This window comes from Sinocyclocheilus anshuiensis, unplaced genomic scaffold, assembly GCF_001515605.1.
Source record: "Sinocyclocheilus anshuiensis isolate Anshui unplaced genomic scaffold, SAMN03320099.WGS_v1.1 scaffold130, whole genome shotgun sequence".
NCBI lineage: Eukaryota > Metazoa > Chordata > Actinopteri > Cypriniformes > Cyprinidae > Sinocyclocheilus > Sinocyclocheilus anshuiensis.
The window spans coordinates 3120320-3133959 of record NW_015544207.1 but is presented as its reverse complement, the minus strand read 5'-3'; the positions used below and the strand labels follow the sequence as shown (position 1 = coordinate 3133959).

The following is a 13640-nucleotide window of genomic DNA, read 5'->3' as shown; positions in this document are numbered from 1 at the left end:
AAAAACAAAAGTTTCATGAAATGATAAACCTCACATTTCAGCCTATAAACGATTTTAATAAAAAGGAGAATTCAAAATGATGATAAAAAATATTAATTAAAAAATACAAATTTCATCAATAATAGTTCATAAGTAGTTCATAAGCAACCATTTAGCATGAATGTGCAACAGTGCCACATTTTTACTTTGAAACATGCAGCACTTACATTTAATGCATTCATCGCCTTTTTACGTTGAATAATCACATTAAACCATTTCACAATTCCTGTTTTTCTGTTCCTAAATTTAAGACTTTTTGAGATATTTAAGACTTTTTACCTTAAATTTGATAAAAACCAAATGGAAGACTTTTCAAGGGGACATTCAATATTCTAAAGACTTCAATATTCTAATGATATTCTGCCTTATGTTTCCCTTCACAGCCTACAGATCTAATTTATGGTCACCATTTGAGGAATCGTTTGTTTATAGTACAAATGGTGCGATATGTTTTACTCTGCCAGTACTTGGCATTAGAGCCCGACCGATATGGGTTTTTTGGGGGCCGATGCCGATACCGATATTAGGGAGTAAAAAAGACAGATACCGATATATCGGCCGATATTCTTTATGTGTAGGCTATACTATAGTACAGTATAGTCAAAAGTTTGGACACATTTCCCATTCGTGTGTCCAAACGTTTGACTGGTACTGTATATAGAATACAGTATATAGCCTACATAAAGAGAATATATATACATAAACACATTTTTTGCAATGATAACTCAAATGTGGTGATCAAACACTTATAATGATGTGATCTGCTACGTTACTGACTGTACTGACAAACTATGCTGACACCGTGTCTGCGCTGCAACAGAACGCGTCAAAGCGACCGTTGAAAATCATTTAAACTTCTGTCAGCACGTCATAAATAGAACGAGACATCAGTTTACTGAATCCGGTGTAGACAACATAATGGGTTCTATTGTACACCGGACGCGAGCAGCGCGACAAAATACAATAGAATTCTATTGTATTTTGTCATGACGCACGATGTGATGTGACCAATGTGATAAGCATGAGTTCTGGGCCACAGCGTGGCCGGTAAACACCAGCATTGAGTGGCCGCGATCAGCTCCGGTGGCCGTAACACAGACTTTAATGCGCCGCAGTCGTGTGCCGTGATTCGCAGATCAGCTCTAGTCTCTAACGTCACTGAATCTGCTGTTAAAATGAACCATCCATTCATCATATCATCATGCAAAACAAAATATTAGAATCATTGTAATGTGACGATCAAATATAGGTGCGGGTGGGTGGCGGATGGATAATTTGAAGCAGAGGACTCGGGTGAAGTTTGAGCTCATCCGCGCATCTCTACACTACACTGACCTGGGTCCAGTAGCAAACAATGGAGCACGCTCTGCTGGACAAACTAAGTAATTACACCATTCAGAAGCATTTAATCTGCGCTATATGTTCTGTAAAAAAAAAATTTCATATTGGCGGCATATCGGCGGCATATTCGCCGATACCGATATATCGGCGACAGGCTCATATCGGCCGATAATATCGGCTAAACGATATATCGGTCGGGCTCTACTTGCCATTAAGTGTTTGAACAAATAACAATATTGATGCTTGACTTAGCAAGTACCACTAATGAATCTAAATGTTAATGTGCATAATGAAGAGGAGATCATAGGGAGGTTTCGCCACTCTCTGTATGCATTGTGGATCCTTTACTAAAAGGATAACTGCAGATCATTCTGACCTTTGGCCTGCAGTAATGGCAATCGGAGAGGGGCCGTTTGGGGGCCGGGGTTCCTCACAGGTCCTCATTTCAACTTCTACTTTATCCAGGAACTGCAGAAGGACAGGAAACAGAGTTCAGGCAGAATTTAGTAGGTCAGAACTTCTGATGCTCTCAGTCACTACTTTATGATGAACTACACTGCTCAAGCCATAAATGATCTATGGAATATGGAAATATGAATCGCCCAGCAATCTCCAGAGTGGCAAGTTCTAGGAATCTAGATAACATTAGCTAACTTTAACTGGATAACAATCTAATGTTAGTTAATATGGGATGTTTAGTGGTAGAGCATTAACCATCATAATGCATTCAAAATCTGCACACAAATTTAGCAAAACACAAGCATATAAAACAGTCATTACTTAATATTTTTAAACTAAAAACTATTGTATCTGATAAATAATTTCTCATCTCAAAGTTTTGAATGTTATCATGTTATTACTACATTTACCTATGTTTTATTAGAAATGATTTTTAAATGAAGAAATTCTTTGAAAGTTTACACGATCTACAGAAGAACCACTGACATGCAGAAACTATATTGTTTAAGTAATCAAAAGAATGTATATTTGCAAACATCATCATAAGAAATTTATAAGAACATATAATCTGGGAATAACCAGTATGGATGAATGAATAAATATTAATTTTATAACAAAACAACATCACTCTTGAATGTTCAAACTAAATAAATTAAATTTACTTGCATTAACTTTCACTTTAACTTGTAAAAGTTGATCAATTTTCTGTGTTCATCAATAGGCATGCATATTCATGTTTATCCACAAAATATAGACCCAAAAAGTGCATGTGTAAGATATGGGGGAAAAAAACTACTGTAACTCATGTAAGTAACATCTGCATAAGATCATGTTTAAGCCTCACATAATACCCGGGTCAAAATGGACCAGAACACAAAAAGTGAAACTTTATTTTTTAATAATTATATTTAATGAATGGATGGCATTTGCGTAATTTGGTTCCCCATACTTGGCCACACGTCACTTCACCTTCACTTTAAGCTGTAGACCAGGCCACTGACAAAAAGTCTGCAGTCACTGTTGGACTCTATAGGACCCACCTTATCAGACACTGTAGCAATTGAGTGAGAAGCACACTACTAATAAGGGTACTTTTGCAGAAGTGAAAAAGGAAAGGAGATCAAGTGATAAAGAGTGGGATGACAGAGTGTGACAGAAATGACGCAAGAGTGGAAACATTGATGGGGAGATTCTTACCAAACATATGGGACTGGTCTTCAGCTTTGTCCATTGTATCTGACACAAAAAAAAAACACACACATTAAAATGACAATGAATTTGTTTAAATATCTTTGTGACAATTTCCTATAAACTCTTCATGCTCTTTAGCATATTAATAATAGTTGCTTCAGGCTCTCTCCATCCTACCCGTATAGCAGCCTTGTTGCAGTAGACGCGGGTGACAGCCAGCCAGGTGGGCAGATCCAGCATGTTCTGCAGGACCTCCTCGTCCAGCTCCAGGTTGGACAGCTGCCCCTCTCCCTTCAGCGTGCTCAGGTTGATCTTATCCGGGGAGAGGTTCTTAGTGAACCTACACACGACAAAACAACCACTGATTGGTTAGATGGTTTAGGAGTTAAAGAGTCAGAGTATCCACGATAAAGAAAAGAGGGGAAAAACTAAAGAACTAGTGCAAAAATACATATACCAAGTTCTTAGAAATGTACTCTTCGTATTTATGTCAGTTTCATATGGTTTTGAACATTTTTTACACCAGTTGAAATTTAATGACCCAAAAATGTCATGTGGTGTAACCATTACATCTAAAATAAAACAAAATAAAATAAAATAACTAAAAGATTACGCTAAACTATCACCGTAACGCCTCAGTTCTGATGGCAGCGCGGAGCACGAGTGAGTGTGATCACCCCTTCTCTTTATTACTAGCTTTAACGTGAAATATACATGAATGAACATCTCACGGAATCGCTCAATTAGTGTTTCAACTGCGGAAAGACATTAAAACAGCTTGTAAACAAAATGTCACGTAGCATTTCATTTACCTCAGGCAAGTCATCAGTGTCTACACTAGAAATGAAGTATAGTGAAGAGCATTTTGGGCTCTGTGGTTAATTGTAACCTTACAGTAATGTAAAAGGGCTCTCTATAGTTTAGGGCAGAAGCTGAGGTAGATTTTTATCCCTAAGAAAATTTTAATTATAATTGAGTTTATTTAAAGCTGCAGTCCGTAAATTTTGCCTCTTTGTCGCCATTCAAACAGAAAAAAATTGCAGGTTTTCGCAATCGCAATTGCAGTTATTTGCGCAATTATCTTCCTTGCGTGGATTGTGCACGGCTCCAGCGTGGCTGAATCTAATGTTTTGAGGTGTATGTGTGGCAGTCAGTCACCGCACCGGTGTGGATATTCACTGTACTTCAGAATCACAGATTCTAGCCTACGTCTTGGAATATATGACCCAAATAAGAATTTTCACCAGATATTGTCATCTGAACAAGTAAGTAACAAGTCTGCCACGTTTGTTCTGACCAACTGAGGAAAAAAGCATTACAATAAATCACGCTACCAATGGTGATTAAATCCAACGATCGGTTAATTAGCTCATATCACATCAAACCAAGCAAATTATTATTATTGTTATACTTTGTTCTCAAATTGTTAATGTTAACAACATCAGCATTGCGTGACTACATGTATGAAGTGTGTATTAGCATGTAGATTTCAATTTCTGTACAGTCTAATCTCTAATTGTCATACCATTCGAAATTCATATAAAGAAATTATTTTAATCCAAAAAGCAAATGATTCTTCCTTCGAACTGGTTTTCTTTAAAATACAAAAACTTGTGTAATCCCAGGCTATCTGTAATCAGATGCACATTTAAAACTGGAATATAATTTAGTCACATGTATTTCATAAACACATAATCCCTTCTGGATTACAAGCCGCCATTAAAATGATACATTTAATTATTTTAGCTGCTGTGAGAAAAGGCTATAAACAATCCGCCACCTGCAGGATCCTCACATTCGATAGCAGCCGGGACAACTTCTTTTTGTTTACAGACGTGACGTAATGACACGGCATGCTCGAATTTCCTGCAAATTCCTACCAGTACCACTCAAATTAGAAAACATTATAAGCTAACCGTTGTGAATCGGGCTAAAGTAAGGCGATAGTTTTGAACACTGGCTGATTATGTGCTTGCTCAAATATTGATTTCGGATCATTTTTAACCAAAACATAAATAAATTACAGACTGCAGCTTTAAATAAAGAGCAATTTGTTCAGTAAACCATTGTTAAATAAAATTTAAAAAAAGTTTAGTTTTAGGAAACTATACCAAACCATAACGTCAAAGGTACGTACTGAACTGTCATGCTTGTGTACCATTACACCCCTACTTAAGGTTTTCTATTCAAGATTTTTTTAATGAGGATTTCTTCATTATATTAGACTAGATGTATGACCTTGACATGTCTATTACCCACTCAAAAAAAATCATATTTTTAATTTAATTAAACAAGTCAAGGTTTATATTCATTCCATATTTAATGTGTTTACTTATAAATAAACAAATCTGAGAGAAAAAAAAAAGAGTGTCATGCCACTGACCCATTCTGTAATCGAGAACAAAACTCAACAACCAATAAGCTACAAGCTTTTAGGTCATGGGAACACATAAGAATCATATTCCTCAAACTCTCTTGCTCGTCCTTCTCATTCCCTTCTCAGTCACTTTTGACGCTGCTATATTTTTAGGTAATAAGGTCCAAGCTGAAACCGTCATCACAAAGACAGTCATTGACTAACAGCGGGTAATAAGATTACACCACTCCTGCAGTAAGACTGCTTTAAGCCCACGGGAGTGTCTCTAACCCCTGCCCTCAAAACCTGCAGGGATCACAGACACAAGCACACAGAGCACATCTAATATTCACTGTACAGCCCTGCCTTTACCCTTCATAAGATAAAACCAGCACGTTCACAATAAGAGTGGCCGCTTCAAACGACTGAAGTGTTTAATGCATTTGAATGGGACATCTCCATCTGTTCAAAGACTTCAAAGATTAACCCAGCCTTCAGAAGACCAATGAGAGAGAAGACACTGTCATACAGTATTACCACAACACTTTAGTCACGTTTCAATATGCTGCACTACATGACTGTAATACTCTGTGATGCATTAATGTTGTATTGTTGATAACAGTCAGATTATTTCACACAGAGAGAGTTTTTCCAAGTAAGACTGAAAAAAGTGCTAATGAGAATTTTTGGCACTGGCAGAAACTAGAGCAGTGTGAACATTCTCCAAGGCTTCTTCTTTTGTGTTCCACTGAAGAAAGAAAATCACATTTCACAATTCTGAGAAAGACAGAATATGAAACAGGCTATTATAGTGAACTAGTGCCAAATTTACACTGCAAAGGTGGCACAAAAGCACTTCTATGGCATTTAGATGTCTTTACACAGACTGTTTAATGCTGCTCAGAGGTGGCATGAATGCATTTACACATACAAATACAACTGTATTCTTTGATACTAGTGGCTGAGGTGGGTCAGAGAAGGCTTAATTTAGTCTGGCTTTTAAGCAGCATCATATTTTTACACAGAATTTTGAGAGGCACATAATAGCCTTAACACGGCTGTGTAAAGATGCCTTAAAGTTAAAACCATAAAAAAACGGTACTTGAAATAAAATAAACTTTAACTTAAATAAAATATAAAAAACACTTAAACTTATTTTATTTCAGCTAGATGCCTAAAACACTAAAATACAAATTATTGTAAAAAGAATAAAAATTAAACTATACATATATATATATATATATATAAAAAAATAATAATAAAAATGACCAAACACATCAAAATGACTAAAATTTTACATTAAATGAAAACCGAAACTATAAAAAAAATATATATTAAAAAAAAACTAATTCAAAATATTAATAATAAAAATCTCACTGATACTAAAATAACATGATATTAAATGAAATAGTGGAAGGGGTTGTAGAAGATGATGAAAGGCTTTTCTTCTCCGAGTGACTTGGTCGACAGAGCTGTGAGAACAAAGAGGACTATGGGACAAACAACAGACTGGTGTCTGGAAACTCAGCATCTCTTTCTGTCTCCTGAGAGTGAAGCAGCCAGGTGTGCTGGGGAGTGTGTGTTTATCTCACTCTTTGCCTTTCTCTTTCTCTATTCTTCTGAGAGGGTTAGACACTTCAAAGTAGGGCTGGGTGATATAGCAAAATAAAACGATTTCTTCATCATATACATGTTTATATACATCCATATGTATATAACCATGCTTATCATTTCTATGCATTAGATCTGAAATAACTTAAGCAATAGTTGTCCCAAAAACAAACATTCTTTTGTGTTTCACTGAAGAAAGTAAGTCGTAGTTTTAGAATGGCATGAGGGTGCGTAAATTATTAAGTTCCATTTTTTTTTTTACATGAAATATCTCTATAAATAAAGATAATTTTCAGGAAACCTAATGCAACTAAAATGCAATTAAAATTTGGATAAAATTAATAACAAAAGGCATGTTCAACATGCTGACTTTCACTAGATGAACACAAAGAATAAAAAAATGTGCTAAAAAAGCAATAAAAAACATCTACAGTACCTACATACTACATTTTTAAAAGACGTCTCTTACTCTCAACAAGGTTGAATTTACTCGATCAAAAATACAGTAAAAACAGTAATATTGTGAAATGTTATAAAATAAAATGTTTCCTATAACTGTTAAAACAACTCAATACATTGTAAAATGTCATTTATTCCTGTGATGCAAAGCTGAACCTTCAGCATCATTACTCCAGTCGTCAGTGTCACATGATCCTCCAGAAATCAATCTAATATGCTGATTTGCTGCTCAAAAACATTTATTATTATCAATGTTGAAAACAGTTGTGCTGCTTCAAATTTTCTGGGCGAATTTTTTGGGACTTCTATGATAAATAGAAAGTTTAAAAAAAACTATTTATCTGAAATAGAAATCTTGTTTCATTATAAATGCCTTTGTCAGTTTATCAATCTAACACACTCTTGCTGAATAAAAGAACTGATGTATTAAATAAACAGTGTATTTTTTTGAAGCTTTTAGTATGGAAACGCTACACAAAGACCTCTGTAAACATTGTCAGTGATGACACAAACAGTAATCAATCAATAAATCTGAGTTTTGAAAAGATTCAATGAAACCGTTTGAAATAGTTCAAAGAATTTGCCATTAAATCATAAATGCTATTAAAACATCTGTTTCCTAACATTTTTTACTTTACTCACAAATTGAGAATCACAAAACTAATCTAATCTCTACTACTCTAATGACACACTTAGTTTCTCAACCCTGTTCCTGGAGGTACTCAAAAACTACAAACTCTTCCTAATCAGACACACCTGATCAACTCAACAATTCATTAGTAGAGACTTTAAGACCAGAAATAGACATCCAAAATCTGTACTGCTCGTGTGCCTCCAGGAAAAGAGTTGGGGAACACAGTCTAATAATATTTAATAGCCAATAAAAGTGCTTGAAAAACATCACGTTATTCATAATGTTTCATTTTATATTGCCAGCAAAATCATCTTGAATATTTCATATGCCACCCAGTCCTACTTCAGAGTATAATAATACACACACTAATACACTAACAGCACACATGAATGGGTAAGAGGGCTGGATCACGTCTATCTGGTCATATCTTCTCACACCAGCATTATTCAGTCCCCTTCTCTTATGCTCCTGTAGTTCTCTGTGCTCTGAGTGGTTATGAATGAATGAATGAAACGCATTTGTCGGTACGCTTTCAACTGGTTTTTTTAGTCTGGAGCAAGAATGTACAACCTTCACATTACATGATTTGACTGATTTTTACGTAGAAAGGGCGACAGCGCACCGCATTTAAAGAAATGATCATTCATGTTTTCATAACCGCTGGCCAAATTCAAAAACGAAACTGAAATTAAATCATCTTTGAGAGCAAGGGGGCCCCCTGGTGTTTCGGGGGCCCTACGCAGCTTGCGTATTTTGCACTTAGGGAGGATCGGCTCTGCTTCCTTCCCAGAAAACTTGGCAAAACAACCCATTCTTATAAAAGGACAGTTTCTGCAAGACTGCAACATCAAAGCCTTGGGGTGTAACAGTTAAAAACCTCAGGAAATCATCTCAATTTTCCTTCTTTTAGTTCCTAGGCTGGACACATTGCTTGTCTTTTTTAATAGCCAATAGCCTTTAGTTTATGACAATCACAAACCACCATTTTCCAGTGAGTTGCAGGTGGTACTGGGGGAAGGATGTTCTCATTCTAGGGAGACTTCATTTGAAAACGGTCCTGAGTGCAAGAAGAGTCATTAATATTTTTATTCTGTTTTTGGGGAGGAATGCATGTGTAACTGCATTTCAAGGCCTCAGTGCTGACCAACATGGATTAAAGGACACAAAACTTCACTTTTGAGCCTGTGGTGTCTCTACAGCCTGAGAAGCAGAAGGTTGCTAGTTCAATCCCCAGATGGAGCGTGCCACGAGCTATCATATGACTAAAGCACTTAACCCCAAGTTACTCCAGCTGGATTGTCCTGTATCCGTCTCACTTAGCAGATGAAGAAGCAGCTTAATCTACTTCAGCAGTGTTGGCTGTTCAGTGCCACTCACACACTGACTACTGTTAAAGGGGTCATATGACGTTGCTAAAAAAGAACATTATGTTGTGTATTTGGTGTAATGAAATGTATTTATGCGGTTTAAGGTTAAAAAAACACATTATTTTCCACATACTGTACATTATTGTTTCTCCTCTATGCCCCGCCTTTCTGAAACGCGTCGATTTTTACAAAGCTCATCGGTCTGAAAAGCAAGGTGTATGCTGATTGGCCAGCAATCCAGTGCGTTGTGATTGGCCGAATACCTCAAGCGTACTGCTCAAAACTCGCGTTTGAATCATCAGTGGCAAATCCTTTAAATATGAAAACGCACTTACAGGCTGTGAGTCAGCATTATTAGTCAGAACACCGGCATTGTAGTCTACTCTCACAGGAAACAGTCCTTACACTCCAAAGAGAAAGGAAAACTTGAAATCGCATCATATGACCCCTTTAATGTAAGTGAAAAAAAAGTCACCAACACAACGCTAAAGCTATTCTGATATGATATTCTGGTCTCTAGTCCTCATATTAGTTTCAAAATCTGGGTGTCTGTCATCATTATGGTCAGGGCCAAATTGACCATTAACCATGAAATATGCAGGTTAAATTCTCTCGTTTTAAATTGTGTATGCATATTCCACAAGATTTCAGTGTTCACAAGCATGTTCATGAGCCTAAATGAGAAAGTCACAAAAAAAATAAAAATAAACACCATATATTAAACAGTATTTCTAACCATTCAAAAATCTAATGGGTCAAATGTACCTGCAACCTAATACAAGAGCTACATATGACTCCTTCAATGGAAATCTAATGGATTTTTATATCTGGTTTATTGTCTCCCAGGCAAAAATGATAAGTCTAATCACTTATGACTGAAAAAGAAACAGCATGTCTCTCCCTCATTTAAAGTGGCATTTATGTCTGTAGCACAAAAATGATAAATTGCACGTCAAAGTTTGATATTTAGAGGAGGTCTGCTAAAATCAGTATTGACCTCAGTATGACCACTAGTAATAGTGAGGTTTGCCTTAGTAAACGTTACTAAGGAGAAGGTCCGGGAGAGTGTGTGTGTGTGTGTGTCAACAAGCATGACAATATGACGGCTATCTGACTCAGTGAAGGGAGGAGAGGCTGATCTGAACGAGGGAGAGCTGGCAGAGCTTCAGCCGTGACTCAGAACAGCAGGAACTAGCATGTGTTTTTACACCCACAGAGAGCATGCTGGGTAATCAGAGCCTAAACACTGGAGTACAACGACTTCAGCCTTCTGAAGAATATCTCTCTCTCTACTGTGTTATTTTTATATCTCTGTTCCAGTATTATAGCAGATTTTAATTCAAAGTGACTAAAAGTTAATTTATTACAGGGACAAAACCACTGGGGTAACCTGAGGTTAAGTGACTTAAAGGATAGATTTGTGGATTTTTAACCAGATTTGTCTATGACAGCTCCAGGGTTTTTGTGAAAACTAACTACGGACTATGGATCGGTGCATCATGGGTGTTGAAGTGTTGCCACAGAAATGCCACAGCCCATAGACAACCAAGTTTTAAAGTGACAAGGATAAAAGGAGACGATGGCCTGACCCACAGTCTTCACTTTGTTTTATGGCCAATATGAGGACTTACCGTAATATGTAGTCACCGAATCAATCAGCCTGGCCCAAATCTGTTTCAGGACAACCTTTCCTCTAAAACTGGATCAGGACAAAGGGCTTTCAGTCCAGCCAACCCTCATGTCTTTACTGTATAGCATCTTACAACACACATATTACAGCTAAAGTTCACCCAAATGATGGCTATTATTGTTCAAACTAAAACCATTAAAAAACAGTTACCTAAAATAAAATGAAATTTAACTTAATCTAAAAAAATTAAAATAAACATTAAAAAACAAACATAGAAATGTGAAAAATAAAATGTAATCTTAAATCTAATTTAACGAAAACTTCAAAACACAGTTTCATTTAGTTTAACTTGCAGTACTAATGTAACCAAAACTGAAATAAAAAATATTGACATATTTAAAGTGTAAAAAAAAAAATCATTAAAAAAATCTATAAAAAATAATAAATTACTATAAAAATACTAAAAACATTAACTCAAATTTTAGAATTAAAATTAGAAGTGAAATATGTAAAAAAAAAATAAAAATACAAACCTATTCAAAATATGAATAAAAACTATAATTGCCTACCAAAGATACTAAAATAACACTGACCTAAATATGACATATTTCTGGACCTGCGTCTTTAGATAGTTAACACTTCTGTCAAAAACCTGTCCCTAAAACCAGACAAATGACCAGAATTTGATTGGCAGGAGTGCTTGATGAATAAAACTCTAGGACGTCCAACATCTGGACAAAAACACCAGATGTTTTTTTTTAATCAAGGGCACAGAGGTGATTTCATTGATCAGCCTTGCGGGATTCAAACCTACAACCTTTCATTTACCAGCCCATAACCACGCACGGAGTAAATAAGCGCAAATCAAAGACAAAAACAGCTAATGTCGCTGTTGAATACTACTTTTTATTTCTGGTTAAAGTACTTGTATATGAACTGTCATGCTAAGTATGAGTTTCCCGAGTTTCCCTAAAGAGAAAAGGCAAGTTGAGCGTGACACTGCTCTGTCACAGGCCCAGTGTTTGTGTTTTAGTGTGCAGGTGACTTGTGTTGTTGCAGCAGTGATGCTGCAGTCCATTAGCCTGTCAGCTAATATGCATTTATATTAATGCCAGATATATCAGGCACAGGTTCTGCTGCACTGAGCGGGTGTGTGTGTGTGTGTGTTGTTTATCAGCGGTGTGAGTGTGTGGGTCCCGTGATAACAGTCAGTCATCTGAGGCAAACACTAACACTACTGACACTAATCAAAACACGACGCTCCGCGCGCAGCTTACCTGGACAGGTGCTTCAGGATCTGCTTTTTGATGATTCCGGCCATCCCGTCAGACTAGCTACCTCTCCAGCATCTTCAGAGATCTTTCGCTGACACACACACACACACACACACACACACACACACACACACACACACACGACTCGCTGCTGCTGCTGTCCAGCGCCGCCTAGCGACTGCTCATCAGAATGACCGCACCGACCGCATGCCAAAATAAAAGACCTCGTATTGCCAAGCGTGATTGCACACACAAGGACTTTTACTTGGCAGTGAAGCTTCCAGTGCACACATATAAACAAATAAAAATAAAAAATAAATTAAAATATGAAAACATATGAAGACTTGTTAAGTCAGAATATTTCAAATACATACAGATTACACATATTTACAGTGCTATGGATAGTAATAATATGAATAAATATGAGTGAATTTACAGAAAATAGAGCAAACTTCTAATTTCTAACTTCAAAATAAGCTAAAAATATATATAGTTCTCATTTTAATTCACCCCCTCGGCATATTTCCCCCCCACCTATATTATTTCTAGACCTGGAAAATTTACCTAAATTAACAAAATCTTATATAACTACTTGGGTAAATTATAAATTTCATTAATACTTTTTATAGTTATGCTAAACATTTTTCAGGTAGAAATTGTGAGTTTTTTACATACATTTAATTAATTGCTAATATAAAGACTTTGCCATTTACTCCTATTGCATCAAAGAAGTCAATGACTGGGGCTTAACATGGTTTTCTAATAAAGCATGTCATAATGTATTTACTTAAAAATAACCTCCAGGTAGTGTTATACCGTGTTAATTTGAGCTAAACACCAATTTATCAGTGAATCAACACAGCGTAGTTGAAAGTACACTACATGTATAATAATACAGCATAATGCAATTGTGAATTACATTCCGCTGTTAGGCCAAACCTAAAATACAACCAAAGAAAACCCGATGAATGCAGCTCTTTTACATCCTCCCTCAAGGTTAACTATTTATCAAGAAAAAAATAAAATAAATAAATAAATAAAATTCAGTGTAGAAAGGGGCTGTCGAGTACAACGTTACGTACATTATTTAAACAACATTTTAAAATGGAAAAAGAGAGTTTATAGCTTATAGCAAAGCTTAGATTGTCTATACTAATTGAATTATTTAAAAATGTAATAAAATATTATATTTATATTATATATTATATTATATATATATATATATATTATATTTATGAAATATTTAAAAATTTAATAAAATATTTGTTATATATATATA

At 35.8% G+C, this 13640-nt stretch overlaps 1 protein-coding gene across 2 annotated transcripts in view; it reads right to left on the bottom strand.

The window, feature by feature from the left end:
- Positions 1 to 12485, bottom strand: part of LOC107697035 (UHRF1-binding protein 1-like) — a 32036-nt gene extending 19551 nt beyond the window's left edge. For both annotated transcript variants that reach the window (XM_016497665.1, XM_016497666.1), the window contains exons 1-4: positions 12365 to 12485; positions 3208 to 3370; positions 3037 to 3075; positions 1757 to 1848 (exon numbers count right to left, since the gene is read on the bottom strand). In XM_016497665.1, coding sequence (XP_016353151.1) covers positions 1757 to 1848; positions 3037 to 3075; positions 3208 to 3370; positions 12365 to 12408 — 338 coding nt within the window. In that variant the 5' untranslated portion in view covers positions 12409 to 12485. The remainder of the gene's footprint in view (positions 1 to 1756; positions 1849 to 3036; positions 3076 to 3207; positions 3371 to 12364) is intronic.
- Positions 12486 to 13640: the final 1155 nt, after the last annotated feature.